We start from the raw sequence: 16,531 nt of genomic DNA, 5'->3' as shown, positions 1-16,531 counted from the left end.
ATAATCCACAAGAGTTATAATTTTAAATCCACAATTTTAAATATCCACAAGATATATTAATGTTAATAATCGCCTAAGATAAATCTACAGCCGAGCTCAGCAATCTGTTTATGTCTTGCTACTCTATTGCTTTTCGTTGTCTATTCTATCACTCTCCAGTTGTTACCGTTTAAAACCTTTCCTGTCTTCCAGCTCCCATGTTTTTCGCTCCCTGTTTAATGTAACTTTACCTTCTATATAGTTATTTGGTTTCCCCCTGTTCTATTGTAAACCGGTACGATAAGACCTCGTCTTGAGTATCGGTATAGTAAAAGAATTTAAATAAATAAATAAAATAAATGATTTTATGATGTTTTATATTGCAAACAGTTACAACTGAATACAGAGTGAAGGTATAGAAATCAAATAATAAATACTCCTGTTTTAAAGTACTTTTCTCATTAATGTGGATTTTTCAAGCTAACTCACATTTTAGTGCATTTTTCTTTTTCTTTTTTTTTCTTTCTTTTTTTTTTTTTAACACTTCTGCTCAATTTGCATCCCATGGTACTGCTGGTATCTACCACTCACGTAAAAAACTTAACTAAAGCAGGAGTTATTACATCTGTCTCCATAGGGGCGCACACGTCACAGAAAATAGGCTCCATTAGTTCTGTGTGGAACTTATTAATTTATAGTTTTTTAAATGTTACTTTATATTAATTCCAGTAGTTCTATGCTTTTGATACCATGCATGAAGGGAGCATCATGTACAGAGTTACAACAATGTCATCTCAGGAAGGAAGCACCACACACAAAGCTGCAGTGGATGTGGCAGACTAGATAGCAGAAAGACCATAGGCCTATCGTATTTCTATGTAATGCTACCACAGGAAGGGAGTGACACAGAGCTGCAGGGATGCCAGCACAGGAATTTCAAGCAAGCACTAACATTAAAAAGGCAAGTTCCCACTGCTACAGTGCTATATTAGGAGGGTAATTTTATAACTGTGCAGATAGTACATGTAGACTTTATCCAGACTTTTCAAAGCTAACTTCTGAATGTAAGTTGCTTTGAAAGTGCTCGGGGAAAGCAAGTTTGATTATCCATAAACAGGGTTCTCCGAAGTCAGTAGAATGAATTAGCCAGGACACGTAGGTGAGGTCATCCAACAGCACCGACAGACTCAGCATTCAGAGCTCACTAACAACTTTACTGACATTTGTGGGAGTTCCCACACAAGCTTAAGCTTTAGCAAGGTAGTTGATTCTCCAAGGAGGCAGGCGGGTATTAAATCTAGCTAATTCATCTGAACTCCTTCCACCTGCTGGTGAAATGTTGCAATGGCACAGAGATGAACTTTCACTGAAGAGCTGTTGAGGCCAGAGGAAGAATAGATACTGAAGCAACTCCCTCAGACCACAGGCAAGAGTCCAGATAGCTGCCTCTACATCAAGACAAAAAAAAAAACCTCTTCCCTGAAAACTATAGGATCTGCTGGCTGAAGGCTTTCTAGCTGAAATCAATATGTCTTCCACCTCCTTCAAAAGGCTTAAGGAGGAGACTACTCCACCTGTAATTTGAATGCCAAGAGGGCCTGCAATGGCAGTTTCAGATGGAAGAGTCTTCAGCTCTGGAGACATCCCCAATAGAACCAGAAACTGAATTAACAGGTGGACAAGATATGGATACCACACTTTGAGGCCAGGCTGCTGATAAGGGATTATCCTCACCTTGTCCCAAAGGGCCTCCTGTCAGCCTTGCAATTAGAGGAACCTGTGTGTATGCATACAGCAGACTGATGTTTCAGTTTAGCAGAAAAGCATCAAGTCTGTAAGCTGTATTGATGCATGGTGCAGAACTTCGACCTCTCTGTTGACTTCTGAGGCAACAGGTTAATCACTGGCTTTCCTGAGTGATTGAATAAGTCATCTACTATTTTCTGGTTCAAGGACCACTTGTGCAGTAGCAACCCTCTGCTGAGGTGATCCACCAACATATTCTAGATTTCTGGAAGGTAGGTTGCCTGGAGATTGGTGCTGTGATGTCCTGCTCACTAATAGATTTGTAAGTTTACACAAAGGGTATATAAGTACAACTCTCTATAGTCTTGTCATAAAGAACACAAATCTTAGAGAGCCAAAATCTATATATGAAACATACAAAGTTTATTGAAAATCCCACCCATATATACCTACATAGACATTAAAACTAAGCTAGCACACTCACTCATTCATATCCACAAATTAAAAAATATGTCTTTTTGAGATACAAAAAAGTACAAATGTACATTGTTATTACATATTGATTTTACAAATGCCCATGATTTATCATAGTTGATCAATTGCCTATATTATATATTGCCACAATTAAATGGAGTCATTTGTTCAATGTATCCTGTGTCCGACAAAAGAAGATCCAAGATCTCTTCGTTTCACCCCTGACCTTCGGGGCTTCCTCAGGGACTGATTTTGTTCAATTCTTTTAAATATGCTTTCACACTAAGCATATAGAGTCTTATCATATATGTATCACCTCCGGGCTTCCTTCCAGGCTCATGCCACACAGCGTTCATTTCTAGGTCCTAAACACATCTTCCAGGCGTTCATATTACACGGCGTTCCCCTTAACCGTTAAAATATATTTCAACTCTCACTTCTTTACAAGTATATTAGGGAACCTGCCGACTTGCAGTCTCAAAGAAACATATTGTCTAACCGGAAGTGACGATGACTACCGCTGGTAGTGACGTGTCATCGTCACTTCCGGTTAGACAATATGTTTCTTTGAGACTGCAAGTCGGCAGGTTCCCTAATATACTTGTAAAGAAGTGAGAGTTGAAATATATTTTAACGGTTAAGGGGAACGCCGTGTAATATGAACGCCTGGAAGATGTGTTTAGGACCTAGAAATGAACGCTGTGTGGCATGAGCCTGGAAGGAAGCCCGGAGGTGATACATATATGATAAGACTCTATATGCTTAGTGTGAAAGCATATTTAAAAGAATTGAACAAAATCAGTCCCTGAGGAAGCCCCGAAGGTCAGGGGTGAAACGAAGAGATCTTGGATCTTCTTTTGTCGGACACAGGATACATTGAACAAATGACTCCATTTAATTGTGGCAATATATAATATAGGCAATTGATCAACTATGATAAATCATGGGCATTTGTAAAATCAATATGTAATAACAATGTACATTTGTACTTTTTTGTATCTCAAAAAGACATATTTTTTAATTTGTGGATATGAATGAGTGAGTGTGCTAGCTTAGTTTTAATGTCTATGTAGGTATATATGGGTGGGATTTTCAATAAACTTTGTATGTTTCATATATAGATTTTGGCTCTCTAAGATTTGTGTTCTTTATGACAACACTAATAGATTTGGACAGCCTCCTGGCAAAGGGCATTAGACCCTGTAATGCCTTGTTTTTTTTGTATATGAAGAACATGTCTACCTGATTGTCCATCTAGATTAATAATTTGTTCAAACTTAACCCGTCAAATGGCACTGAATATTGGCCTCTCAATAGATTTTTTTTTAAAGAGCTTACAAGTTCTGTTTGAAGAACGGTTGATGCAGCAGCAGATAACGTTTTAGCAACAAAGCTAATTGGAGCACAATGCTCCAAAAGGCACAAAAATTCTAGGAGACTGGTACTCAGATGAAGAAAGACTGAGGGGCTCTCGAGGCAGTGGGTTCGTGCTGGAATAGTGAGTTGGGTCTGTGTCAGAGCCGGATGACCTCACCTGTGCATAATGGTTAATTCATGCTGGCTCATCCACAGAGAATCGGACCAGTATGTGCACAGATCAACTCTTGTAAAGCTATACCTCCCTTTCAGAGGTGTAACTTATGTGGGTTAATTTACATACATACTTTTTGAAATTAAACAAGTATGCACTTAAGATCCAACTCCACCCCAATTCTATCCCAAAGAACGCATCTCTGCAGTTCACACAGAAGTATGCACGTAACCAGATTACATGCTTACTTTTACACACACAGCGCCCTGATCTATTTTGAAAGAGCCATTTAAGCACATAAAACCAGGTTCCATGCACTTAAATTGCTTTTTAAAAAATCATCCTTTATAAAGTCTATTAAAAACAGACTTTTTTTTAAACAACTAATTAAAAAATGACAGCCTAATATGGTAAATATTTGAGTATTATAGAAATAAACATTTCAATATTTTCTCATCGATTTTCATGTGTAAAAATAGCATATATCATAGCAATTTTCAAAAGCCCACTTGTGTGTAAAGTGCATTTACATGTCAAAATTCTTTTCAAAATGACCCCCATTTAATTCTCTAAAGCTGCTTTCCTATAATCTTTTGGCTTCCCCATCCATGAGAGACTCCTATAAAAATTAAAATGTCACAGGATAGGATGTAATGTCCTATTGTGGATTGCAAATTGGTTAAAAGATAGGAAACAGAGTAGGATTAAAAGGCCAGTGGAGAAAGGTAAACAGTGGAGTGCCTCAGGGATCTGTACTGGGACCAGTGCTTTTCAATATATATAAATGATCTGGAAAGGAATGCGAGTGAGGTTATCAAATTTGCAGACAACACAAAATTATAAGTTGTTAAAACACAAGTGGATTGTGAGAAATTGCAGGAGGACCTTGCAAGACTGTAAAATTGGGCATCCAAATGGCAGATGAAATTTAACTGAACAAGTGCGAAGTGATGCACACAGGGAAAAGTAACTCCTGCTGTAGTTAAAGGATGTTAGGTGCCATATTAGGAGTTACTACACAGGAAAAGGACCTGGGCATTATTGTGGTCAAAACTTTGAAACCCTTGGCTCATTTTGCAGCGACAGTCAAAAAGCAAACAAATGTTAGAAATTATTAGGAAGGGAATGGAAAGCAAAACAGAGATTATAACACCTCTGTCTCACTACATGGGGAGACTGTACCTAGAGTACTGTATGCATTTCTGGTCACCGCCTCTCTAAAAAAAGATATAGCTGAACTGGAAAAAGTACAGAGAAGGGCACCCAAAATGATAGAGAGGATAGAATGGCTTCCCCATGAGGAAAGGCTAAAGTTAGGGCTCTTCAACTTGGAGAAGAGATGGCTCAGGTGGGATAATGATAGAGATCTAGAAAATCACAAGTGGAACAGAATGGGTAAATGTGAATCTGTTATTTACTCTTCAAACAAAATACAAAGCCCAGGGGGACACTCCATGAAGCTAAGTAGTACATTCAAAACAAAATCGGAAAAAATTCTCACTCAACACACAATTAAGCTCTGGAATTGATTGCCAGAGGACGTGGTAAATGTAGTTAGTATAGCTGGGTTTACAAAAAAGGTTTGGACAAGTTCTTGGAGAAGTCCATAAATGGTTATTAACCAGGTAGACTTCAGAGAAACCACAACTTATCCCTGACTTCAGCAGAATGTGATTATCTACTATTTGGGTTTTCACCAGGTAGAACTGAATTGACTACTGTTGGAAATAAGATACTGGGCTTGATGGACCCTCACAGTCTGACCCAGTATGTTCCAAGGGGGTATCAAAGTTGGTTGAAGAGTCACAAATTACCTCACTCCCATTGGATCTGATACCATAAATGACATCTCACATTCAATAACCCAATCATATATTTCTCAGGAGATATTTGTGGTACACTTTCAAACATGCTTTATCCAAAAAGTGCAAAAGAATTGAAAGAGTATAGCTTAAAAAAATTAAACAAAGAAGAAAATTAAATCATGTTTAGTACCCTTCTACTTTTCTCTATAGCTTCTAACACATAAGGAAGGGTCAAAGTACTTCACTGCTGCTGACCTACTCAACATGGCTGCTCTACCCTGTCATTGCATCATAAGGTTGCACCATGTTTCAGGAGACTTGATTTTATGAACCACTAAGAGGAGACTCTTTTAAAGTGGCCTACTGAATTGTGTTTTTTCAAGAGAAAAATTAGTTAGTAGGTGGTAGACAGAGACACAGGATGCTGGGCTTGATGGACCCTTGGTTCTGACCCAGCATGGCAATTTCTTATGTTTTTAGGAGATACTCGACTGGGGTTAGTAATGAACTGCTTGAACATCTGCTTTTGAATTCCTGACCCCATTACTGTACCCCAGGGTGGAAAGAGTATTTGTTTGTTCATCCCAGTTGCATTTGTACTGGGCTTCATTTTTATCTACCCCTCTGAAAATCAACGACATCTCCCATGGCTGCAGCTCTGGTGGGTCAAGGAACACTGAGCACTGCAGTGCAGCCCTGGGAAGGGAAAAAAGGATAAGTGGATTTGCTTGTGTGTGATTAATATTGGGCCCAGTAAATGATAGTGATCTACCCTCAAGGGATAAAATGAGATCACTAATAATTTAAGGTATACCCCAGCCTTGGTATCAATAATATATATTAAAAAAAATATATTCATGGAGGAGCATTCTAAGGAAAAGGGAGTCTGGTAGAACTGTTGTACTGCTTATTGATATTAGCATTTGATTTTTTTATGCACAGTTTGATACAGCCTTATTTATTTAACATCTTTTCTATACCGACATTAAAATACACATCATATCGGTTTACATATCAACTAGAAAGGTGGAAAGTACAATGAACGGGGGGGGGGGGGGGGGGGGCAGACAAGGTGAAGGAGGCTCTGAAACAGTGAGCAACTAAAGGCGAGAAGGATAGCGATAACGGAGCTAACTTTACAGGTGTACAATATTTACAGCCTTGCTACCTGCAATAATAAAACCAGTGTTTTATTTAGTACATGGACAGTTCCCCCGGAGGGGGACTCTGGTTCTGCTCTAGCTCCACCTCTGGGTTGGGTTACACATGCATAGATTTTTCAAGACTCTAAGTTTACCCTGTTGAAAATGATCTGAATCTTTGCAGGCTCCAGTCATTTCCCCACCAAGTCGAGATGATTGGTATAATTTAGTTCAGATCTTCCCAAAACTGCTCCTGGTGATCATACAGCCCATTGGGGTTTGAGGATAGCAATGGCTAAAAAGACGTTTCCATATAATGAGTCTCTAGTGTATGCAAATTAATTCATGAATATTCATTAAGGATATATCCTGAGAACCTGACTGAGGTCACCAGGACAGGTTTGGGGAAACTCTTGTTTAGCAGAAGTTATCTTAACTCCAGACATATTGGCTTGAACCACTGCTATAGCACTTTTGTGCTCTATATTGAAAAGTGCTCTAAATTAAGGACTTAGTAGTGAACCTTAAATTAAGAGCATTACTCTGCAGAGCGTCATACTGAAATTTTTTTGGTACACAGAGAGATTAGTTCTTTTTACACCATGGGCCAGATTTTCAAAGGGTTACGCGCACTGGGCCTATTTTAAAAAGGCCCGGCGATGCGCATAAAGCCCCGGAACGCGTGTAAGTACCGGGGCCAGAGAGTCCAGGCAAGGTGGCCATTTGCCGCTGTGCCAGGGATCGCGTGCCAGCAGTAAGTTATGAAACAAAAAAAAGAAGAGAAAAAAGTAGGGGGGAAAGGGCGGGGGAGTGAAGGGAAGGTGGGGCGGGGGTTAGGGAATGGGGGCAGGCAGCGCGGCTCGGTGCGGGTTCGGTACGCGCAAGGTGCACAATTGTGCACCCCCTTGTGTGTGCCGACCCCTGATTTTATAACTTGCGCAAGTTATAAAATCAGGCATACACGTGTGCGCACCGGGTAGCAGGCGCATATATATGCCCGTGAGCACCCTTTTAAACTCAACCCCTATATCTGAATTCATGGCATACTCCTGAAATTGCTGTAAATGGGATGGTTTAGGCCAGTCTTTATCTTTCCTGACCACATTTCCATATTTGAAGGTTCTCTAGCATCCCTTAAGCAGCTATCAAAATTACTTGTAACGGTGCAAGTAGTAGTGGTAGTGTGGTGATGGGGACGAGAATGATTTAAAAAACTTACCTTCGACTGAAATATCCTGAATAGCAAAGCGAAGGATGATAGTCCAGATCATTCCTAATGTCATCTTAGCATTGCCATCTACGATTTCTGCAAAGCAAACATAACCAGAACATTCTTAGTGAAAGAAAATTCAAACACCATCTAGGAGAAAGACATCAAGAATCAAAGAACTCACTAGTGGCAAAAGTTTTGAAGTTTACCAGTACTTTTCTCAACCATTTTGTTAAATTCATAATGTGTTCTGGTTCCAATCCAACCCAATTTTTGAAGCCTCTGGCTTTTTTTTATTTTTTTTTTAACAACATTTTAAGGCACACATAGCAATATCATATCAAAAGATAAACAGAAAAGGAAATACACAAAAAGAACTATATCTGAAGAATGTCACAAAAGTCCTTCCACCCAATGTCCATAAAGCTAGGAAGTACCCTCAGACCTGCACCAAGTCCAGTCCGTTCCCCAAACTTGCTATCTATCCGGAGTTCGCAGAGTAGGTGAGTAATCTTTTTCAAAGTAGCAATTTTGATCACCATCAACATTCAGTGGTCCACCCTCAGAGCCAGTTTTCAATAGAAAGCTACAGTCAGTCAATCTAGCAGTGTCTGATCCAGCGGTTCTCAACCGGTGTGTCGCGACACCCCAGTGTGTCGCTAAGCACCGACAGGGGTGTCGCGTGGCTCCCGGTCCCTCCCACTGCTCTTTCTTCCCTGCTGCCGTTGCCGCCAGGCTATCAGCACGTTCAAGCCCAGCGAGAACGGCAGCGGTGCAAAAAAAAAAAAAAAAAAAGCTGTGGCATCTGCGGCTGGCCTTTTCTTCTTCCCGCGCCTGCATTCACCCCCCCCCCCCCCGGACCCGGAACAGGAAGTGATACGCGGTGCGCGGGAAGAAGAAAGGCTGTGCCGCGTGATAAACTAGCAGCGGCCGCTGCAGCATCGGCCCCCAAGCTATTGCAGCAGACGGTAATCGGGAAAGGAGAGAGCAGCATGAGCCTCCCGCGATCGATGGAATTCTTCCTTCTTGGCCTGCGGGGGCTGGAGGAGGAGGAGCAGCTACTGTTTGTGCTCGGGGGGGGGGGGGAGAGGAAGTGAGTGACAGAAAGAGAGAGAAGCAGCCAGCCAGCCTGTGTGTAAGTGAGAGAATGTGTGTGATTGAGAGCCTGTGTGTAAGTGAGAGAATGTATTTGATCGAGAGTATGTGTGTGATTGAGAGAAACTGGTCAGAGAGCTGATGTATGTGTATATGTGAGAGACAATGAAAGTGACTGCTCAAGGAGATGACTGATGTGTATGTGAGAGTGTGAGACAGTCAAAGGTGTGTGTGTGTGTGTGTGTGTGTGTGTGTGTGTGTGTGTGTGTGAGAGAGAGAGAGAGAGAGAGAGAAAAAGCATGGAAGTGAGAAATCTGAGTATGTGAGAAAGCATGGGAGTAAGAAGCCTGATTATGTGAGAGAGAGCATGGGAGTGGGAAGCCTGTGTGTGTGCATGTATATGAGAGAGACTGGTTGGTAAGGTGATGGTGTGACTAGTGTGTATGTGAATGTGAGAGAGAGAGAATGTGATTCAGGGAATGAGAAGCCTGTGCACGTGGAGAGCGAGCATGGAAATGAGAGAGAGACTGGGTGTGTGTGTGTGTGTGTGTGTGTGTGTGTGTGTGTGTGTGTGTGTAACAGAGAAAGTGATTATGGGAATGAGAAGCCTGTGCATGTGAAGAGAGTGAGCATGGGAGTGAGAACCTGGGTGTGTGTGAGACACAGCAAGGGAGTGAGAAGCCTGTATATCTGAAAGAGAACATGGGAGTGGGAAGCCTGTGTGTGTGTATGCATGAGAGAGATCAGGTGACTGGTGTGTGTGTATGTGAGAGAGAAAGAAAATGATTATGGGAATGAGAAGCTTGTGCATGTGGAGAGAACAAGCATGGGAGTGAGAGACTGGTGAGTGTATGTGAGAAAGAAAGTGATTATGAGAGTGAGAAGCCCATATATGTAAGTGGAACACGGGAGTGGGAAGCCTGTGTGTGTGTGTATGGCATGAGAGAAACTGTTCAGGAAGGTGACTGGTGTGTTTGTCAAAGACTGGGAGATGATTGGTGTGTGAGAGACAGAAACTGGTCATGGGGGCATGACTGGTATGGTGTGTGTGTGTGAGAGACATGGGCCCTAAGGAAGAGGACCATGAGTATAGAGCTTAGCCACTACTGCTGCTTCTGGTGTGTGCTACAGCCTGCATGGAAGAGGAGTAGGAGAGCTGCTGGAGGGGGTAAGTAAAGGTGGCTTTTTAAGTTTATTTTTCTTGATTGACTGCCATTTTAATTATTTAATATTATGTGATGTGTCTGCTTTTTTTTAAATATTTTATTGGTGTTTGGAGAATTTTTAATAGTTTTTATGAGTTTTTAATTGTTGGATGTTATTCTGTTCATAGTTGTTGTGAAACATTTATTCTGCTTGTTAGTATAGTTTTACAATTATTTCTGTGTGGGGATCTATAGCTGCTTGCTAGTTCTGTTTTCCTAATAAGAGGTGTATTGGTTTTTAGGGCCTGATTTAATATTTGTAGTGTTGCCTTTTCAAAGATAGGGTTGCTCCTGTTTGAGTGTATTCCATAATACAGGTGTAACTGTGTGTGGATTAGTTTATGTGCATTACTACAGATCCTGGGAGTATGTTAGGTCGGTTCTGTGTCTGTTACAGAGATATTTTACTAGCATGTGTGTTTTATCAGTCTTATTTGTTGCGTTTTCTCAAGAGGACATGCATTGGTGGTAAACTGCTGTCTTTTTATAAGTAGGGCTATTGAGCCTGAAAGTAGAAGGAGTTTGAGTTGCTGTTACTGAGATGACACCAGAACCAGAATATCTTTTTTGTAGAGTGAGTTGAATGGGGGATGTCATAATTCTGCTTTACATCCATTATTGTGGATCAGGGGGGTTCCCGTGGATGCAAACTGTACATTTACATCTAGTCCTGCGACGATCATGGGCCAGTGTGTCACGCATGTGAGAACCATCTGTCAGGTGTGTCCCAACAGAAAAAAGGTTGAGAACCACTGGTCTGATCAATGAGATATCAAGATCTTTACCTTAGCAGTACATACATCCCTCATCTGCCTTCCTGGCAAACAGCATAGCAGAAAAACAACAAATGAATACCCACAATATCTTGAGTCAAATTATGAATTGCAGACTGAAATGTAGATGCAATGTCACAATCTCACCACATATGGAAATATGCTGCTACCACAACCCCTCCAACATAAAGGACTGGCAGAACTAAACCTGTCAAAATACAAAAGGAATATATAAGCTCTTTGCAATTCCTTGGTTTTATTACAGATAGAGAGCACCAAATGACGTGCCAGTCATCACCATCCAAGTGCAAAGGGAGATCCCCATTCCACCGATCAATTAAACTAGAATCCGTCTCGCTAAGTCCTACCTCATCTCTAAAATAACAAATTTGTGAGATGAATTTACATCCCTGCCCTGCAATGCATCATTGGCACTCTGGCCATGAAAAATATTCCTGCATTATCTATAAATAAAGAAAATGGGTGTAAAGAAATACCAAATTCCGCGAAGCCTCTGGGGCTTTCTAAACACCATCCAAATTAAATTCTGTTGACTTGGAATGAACACAGCCAAGTAGAGGTTAGACGTGACTTTTACACCATATCTTGCTGTCGTATTTTACTGAAGAGGAAAGCAGAGCCTGGTACAGAAATGAAATAGAAGGCCCCATATTTCATTACCGCACCAGGTGGGTCTCTCACCCTCCTACCACCTCACTGCTCTCACCCAACAGCTGCAGGAGAGAGCCATCAGGGAGCCTTTTTGGGCTGCTATTTCCCCAATGCCCACAGCCGATTGGTTCTTACAAAGCAGGACCGATACAATCAACTGCGAAAGAAGCAGTAGCTCAGCAGTGCCTCCATCCACCCTTTGCGGTCCTGTTGCCCTAGAGGTAACAGATACAGCTGTGCTTGAGGGCATGGGAAGTCCCAGAGAAGCAAGATCTTCTCCTGCTGTAGGCCCATAGGAGCTTCCTTCCATCAGGTCCTTCTGGAGCCAGCCTGACTTTAATGTCTCTGTGGGTGCAATTATGGGGCCTGGCACAGTTGTACCAGCCTATAGATGGGCCAGGAATAAGAAGTATGCAAATCACTCTTATCAACACTTCATGCAATATTTCTTCAATTCAGCACAAGAAAGACTTCTTGCTATTTGAAATCACACTTTACGTTTCTCTTAGATTAAGGCTACTTTTGCGAAACCCAGAGGTAGTTTCCATTCACTTGACAATGCAGTACACCTAGATAATTACTGCACCCAGGATAAAATTTATTACATCATACAGACCAAGCTATCAACTAAGTGATAGTGGAACCCAGCTATCTGTTGCACACTACCGCTATTGAATCAATGAGTTATCCTCCTCTTTTTATTGAGAGGCCTTAAACTTGCTGCCTGACAAAATTCACAGCAAGATTCTATTAACTGCTTAAGGCATCCAAACACTCCAGGTTGTCCTTGCAAGACATAGGCTTGTCAACCAAACCGTGCAAAATGTAATCCTGCCCATCACAGAAGTATGTAATCCTTTCTATTGTGCCCTTACAAGACTAAAGCTGGGCTCTTCTGCAAACTGACTGCTTTTAGGAGGCCTCAACTTCTGACACTGCACATTCAGTTCGGGGGGGGGGGGGGGGGAAATCAGACTAAGGATCAACGAGAACATTAAACTGTAGATTTAAAAGCAGGCAGGTGGCCACCTGAAGCTAAACTATGCAGACTATGAGGGAATGTCTCCTACTCAATGCACTGAAACAGATCAACATCGAAGTAGGCAGGACTGTTACAGACCTAAACTGCACCCTGGGCAGTTGAAGGCGGGGTCTAATGATGCAGATGTGCAGTCGCTTACTTCCATCACTGTAGGGATGTAGGCACACACCCCCCCCCCCCCCCAGTTAGGCATCCATTTTGCCCAGCCTTTCTGATGGCCTTAAGAGCAGGGGCTCAGCCTGCCAAAGGAAACTGATAGGAGACAATGGGTATACAGCACCACATATCAAAAAATAAAGGAACTGTGGCTTTACAAGCAAGAGATTAAATGACAAACTAATTCCAAAATTAGTGAGTGGCTCACCACGGACATCTATGTGACCAACAGAAAAGCAGTGGATGTCCTAAATAGTTTGCATCTCTTACCCTACAATATTGAGCATTAGTAAATGGGTAAATTACGTTCAACAGGAATTGTACAAACCTGCTCTGTAGCCACACCAGAGCTGCACTGCAGACCTTTCAAAACACTTTTCTTTGGCCTAGAATGACAGAGGAACGTCCCACTTCAAGTTAAAGCAATCTTTATTCCAGGGTTTCTTTTTCAGTTTGAGAGGGAATTCTTGTCAATCTGGGCCAGAATATCTAAAATCTCTCCTGATTCCATATGTTCAGAGAGAGCTTTGCAGTCTAGCAGGAAAAGCCTGCTTTTAGTTCCAACAGTTAAAGCTGCCCATCTTGCCAGCACGAGGAGTCATGCATTTAAATATTTCCTGGTCAATATGTTGGAATACACTGCCTAACCAAATGAGGAAAATTAATAAATTAGTGTTCAGGAAACAGCTTAAGACTCCTTTACCAGGAAACATTTGGCTAATAGCGATGTGCAATGCAGTACAGTCATAATGGAGTGTTGTAATATATATTTGTATTGCTTTTATTTTGTATTTGTTTTATTATAAAGCTTTATTGTAACATTTTTAAAATTGTTTTATTGTACTTCACCTAGCATGACTATGCTATAGGCAGATGAAAAATATTTAACAAACCAACATGAAAGCTATAAATAAATTGACTACCCTCAGAGCAAGAGCCATTACATTGCACAAAAAGACCCCAGTAATCTGTCTGCTATACCCAGAAGCAGAGTGTGGACGACAGAACAGTCCTCATTTTATCCCACAAAACAGGAAATCGCTTCTAGTTTTAAAACCCAAAATGAACCACACTAAAGCTGGTTTAGAGTCAATTTTAAAATTCTAATGAGATAATTAGATGAGGACTATGGTATAGAATATGACTGTAAACAAGGCCCATCTCTCTCCTGGTGCGACACCACAGACCCCAAACAAAACTCAGCCTCCCTCTCATTTCCTTGCCAAGAGGAATCCACTATTCACGAGGAGACCATTTCATACGTCCACTGCCCTTTGCTGGGCTGGTATTGGAGAGACACAGACTGGTAGGGATGGAGCCATTATAGGGCAGGGGGAGAGAGAGAGAGACTGGTGAGGATGATCTGGTGAGGGATGGGGAGAGTTTTATGGGGACTAGGTTGGAGTTGGGCGGGGGAGAAGATGATGCAGATGGACTAGATTTGGGGAGGGAGGGGGCTGGAAGAAAGAGTGATTAGATCGGCTGGTGGGGGGGCGAGATTAGTAGGCAGAAAGGAAGCAATAGCCTTGGGAAGAGCAAAAGAGGAGCAAGGATGAAAGGATGCTTGTGGGAGGAGAGGATGGAGGGATAAAGAGGAGACTGAGGAGGAGAGATCAAGAGGGAGCAGGCCCTTCAGAAAGGTCAAATGTACCATTCATAAATGGCAGTAAATACAAAATTTCCAAAAAATTGGAGAGAAAGATTGTGAGCACATGTACCTATGAGTAAAGTTCCAGCATTTCCCTCGTTAAACGTTTTACATTTCGAGTACTGACAGCACTTAGTCTTAGAGGTTCTCAGTAATCTATAGGCCTCATTTACTAAGCATTTTCCCCACAGACACAGAATGGGAGAAAAGCCTTAGTAAACCAGGCCCTTAGTTTGCTCTAAGAAAGCTTCTGGAAGGACAATCGTAAGCAGGCCGTTTTCCATCCGCCTGTAGATCATGCAGATAGGACTTCTGACACCATTACCGTGCTGCTCTAATTCATTATCTGAAGGCAATTTGCTTTATACATGGGCCATGCATTCAAAAAGCAAGTGGGCATGTTTACAGCCAAGAGTGACATTTCCAATCCGTGCTCCCTAGAAAAAACGTTTCGTCTTACTACATGAAAATCACTAATCACCCTGCTGCGACATGCCCAAAGGGAACAGAAGCCATTCATCTTCCTTGGCAGTCAATTAAGAGAGTTGAAGTGTTGGTATTAATATTCAGTATATTAGCTGGTATGAAAAGCTGGATTGAAATGTCAATGGCCTTAAATATTCATGATTTCTCAGCCCTGAGCCTTCTGGATTATATATAATACTCTTGGCCAGGAGGAACACACAGCTACAATGCAGAGAAATATTTATGGCTATTACTGGTCCCTGTCAGTGACCGAGTACACGCAGAAACAGATTTTGTATTAATTAGAAAAGGAAGAGATTTACTGTTATTGGGATGACCAAAAGAACAGAGGGCAAGAAGAAAAATTAAAGAGCAAAGGCTTCAGAAAATAAGAGTATAGGCAAAGAATCTGAGAAATCGGGTGAGCAAATTATGTTCAACCCTCGGCAGATTTCTCTCTCCAATTTCCAGTGTAGAAATGAAAAAAAAAAAAAAAAGAAGGAAAGACAGGGGTCCATATTCAAATCAAAGAGAGAAAGAGAGATCATCAGCAGAACAAAGGAAGTATAGGTCACTAATGGGAGACCCTATCCTGTATACTGTAGGCTGAACCTTCATAAAAATATTGAGAATGGAAGAGATTCAGAAAAGGACTGCTAAAATAAAGGCCTGAAAACACAAAGCCTACAAAGAAAGGCTCCACGCATTCAAAATGTACTCACTGGAGGAAAAAGGAATGGGGGAATGCTTTTCTGTACACCCTCCAACTTAAAATCAATCGCATAAGCTCGAAATCAGCAAAAAATTGGTTGCGTGTGTGCATTGGATATGCCGTGACGTCGGCCGTTTGAAGGTTGGGTCAATTGGGCGCCATTATTTTTTTTTTTAAGGAGTGGCTTGCTGTGTTGGAGAAACAGCAGTGGCTTTTTTTGTAAGATAATAACCTAAAGGAATGGCAACCTACAGCTGGGGGGGAGGAAAACCGATCCAAAAGACAAATCAAGGTGGGGGTCTTCCTTCCCAGTAAGGCTAGCAAGGTCAAATACTCCATGCCACGAGGAGGTGCAGACCAAGCTACTCGTGCATTTTCCATATTCTGATGCTCTTAGCCTCACTCTCCTGTAAAGAAAGGGACAATCGTCGTCTACCAGAATACAATGGCATTTGACCTTGGGGCAGTAAAACACCCCAACCTGCTGAAAAATAGATACTGGCAAATAACCCTTTTCAGCTCCTCTTTGCTTCTGCTTTCTGTCAGCAATTGTGGCAGGAAATGTTGAATGATCTAGATACCCTGAGGCTTCTTTGAGACCAACCGTCTCTAACCACATATATGCACTCATTATGCAATAAAACACTACAGCCAAAAAAAAACAAAAACCAAACAAACAGTCTAATCAAATGTGCTTCAGAACCAGGGAAGTGAGTGAAAAGTGAAAAAAAAAATCCATATTTGCTACAGGCCTGGGATCTGTTTCTATTAAGATTCTGAATTCAACTACAACAAACTTTACAAAAGAAGAAGCCAGTGGTTCTGATGCCTACAGCTCACCATCATAAATACACAGTAGATCAGATAGCACAGGCA

The 16,531-nt window shown here is 41.5% G+C and overlaps 1 protein-coding gene across 1 annotated transcript in view; it reads right to left on the bottom strand.

Annotated features, from left to right (window-relative positions):
• ACTN1 (actinin alpha 1) overlaps window positions 1-16,531 on the bottom strand; it is a 246,119-nt gene that overhangs the window by 115,315 nt on the left and 114,273 nt on the right. The window contains 1 exon segment of the mRNA XM_029598807.1: window positions 7,897-7,983. Within this exon segment, the coding sequence (XP_029454667.1) occupies window positions 7,897-7,983 (87 nt within the window).

The sequence above is a fragment of the Rhinatrema bivittatum genome, chromosome 4 (assembly GCF_901001135.1).
Source record: "Rhinatrema bivittatum chromosome 4, aRhiBiv1.1, whole genome shotgun sequence".
NCBI lineage: Eukaryota > Metazoa > Chordata > Amphibia > Gymnophiona > Rhinatrematidae > Rhinatrema > Rhinatrema bivittatum.
The sequence above is the reverse complement of the archived record's forward strand: the minus strand, read 5'-3'. Positions and strand labels throughout refer to the sequence as shown.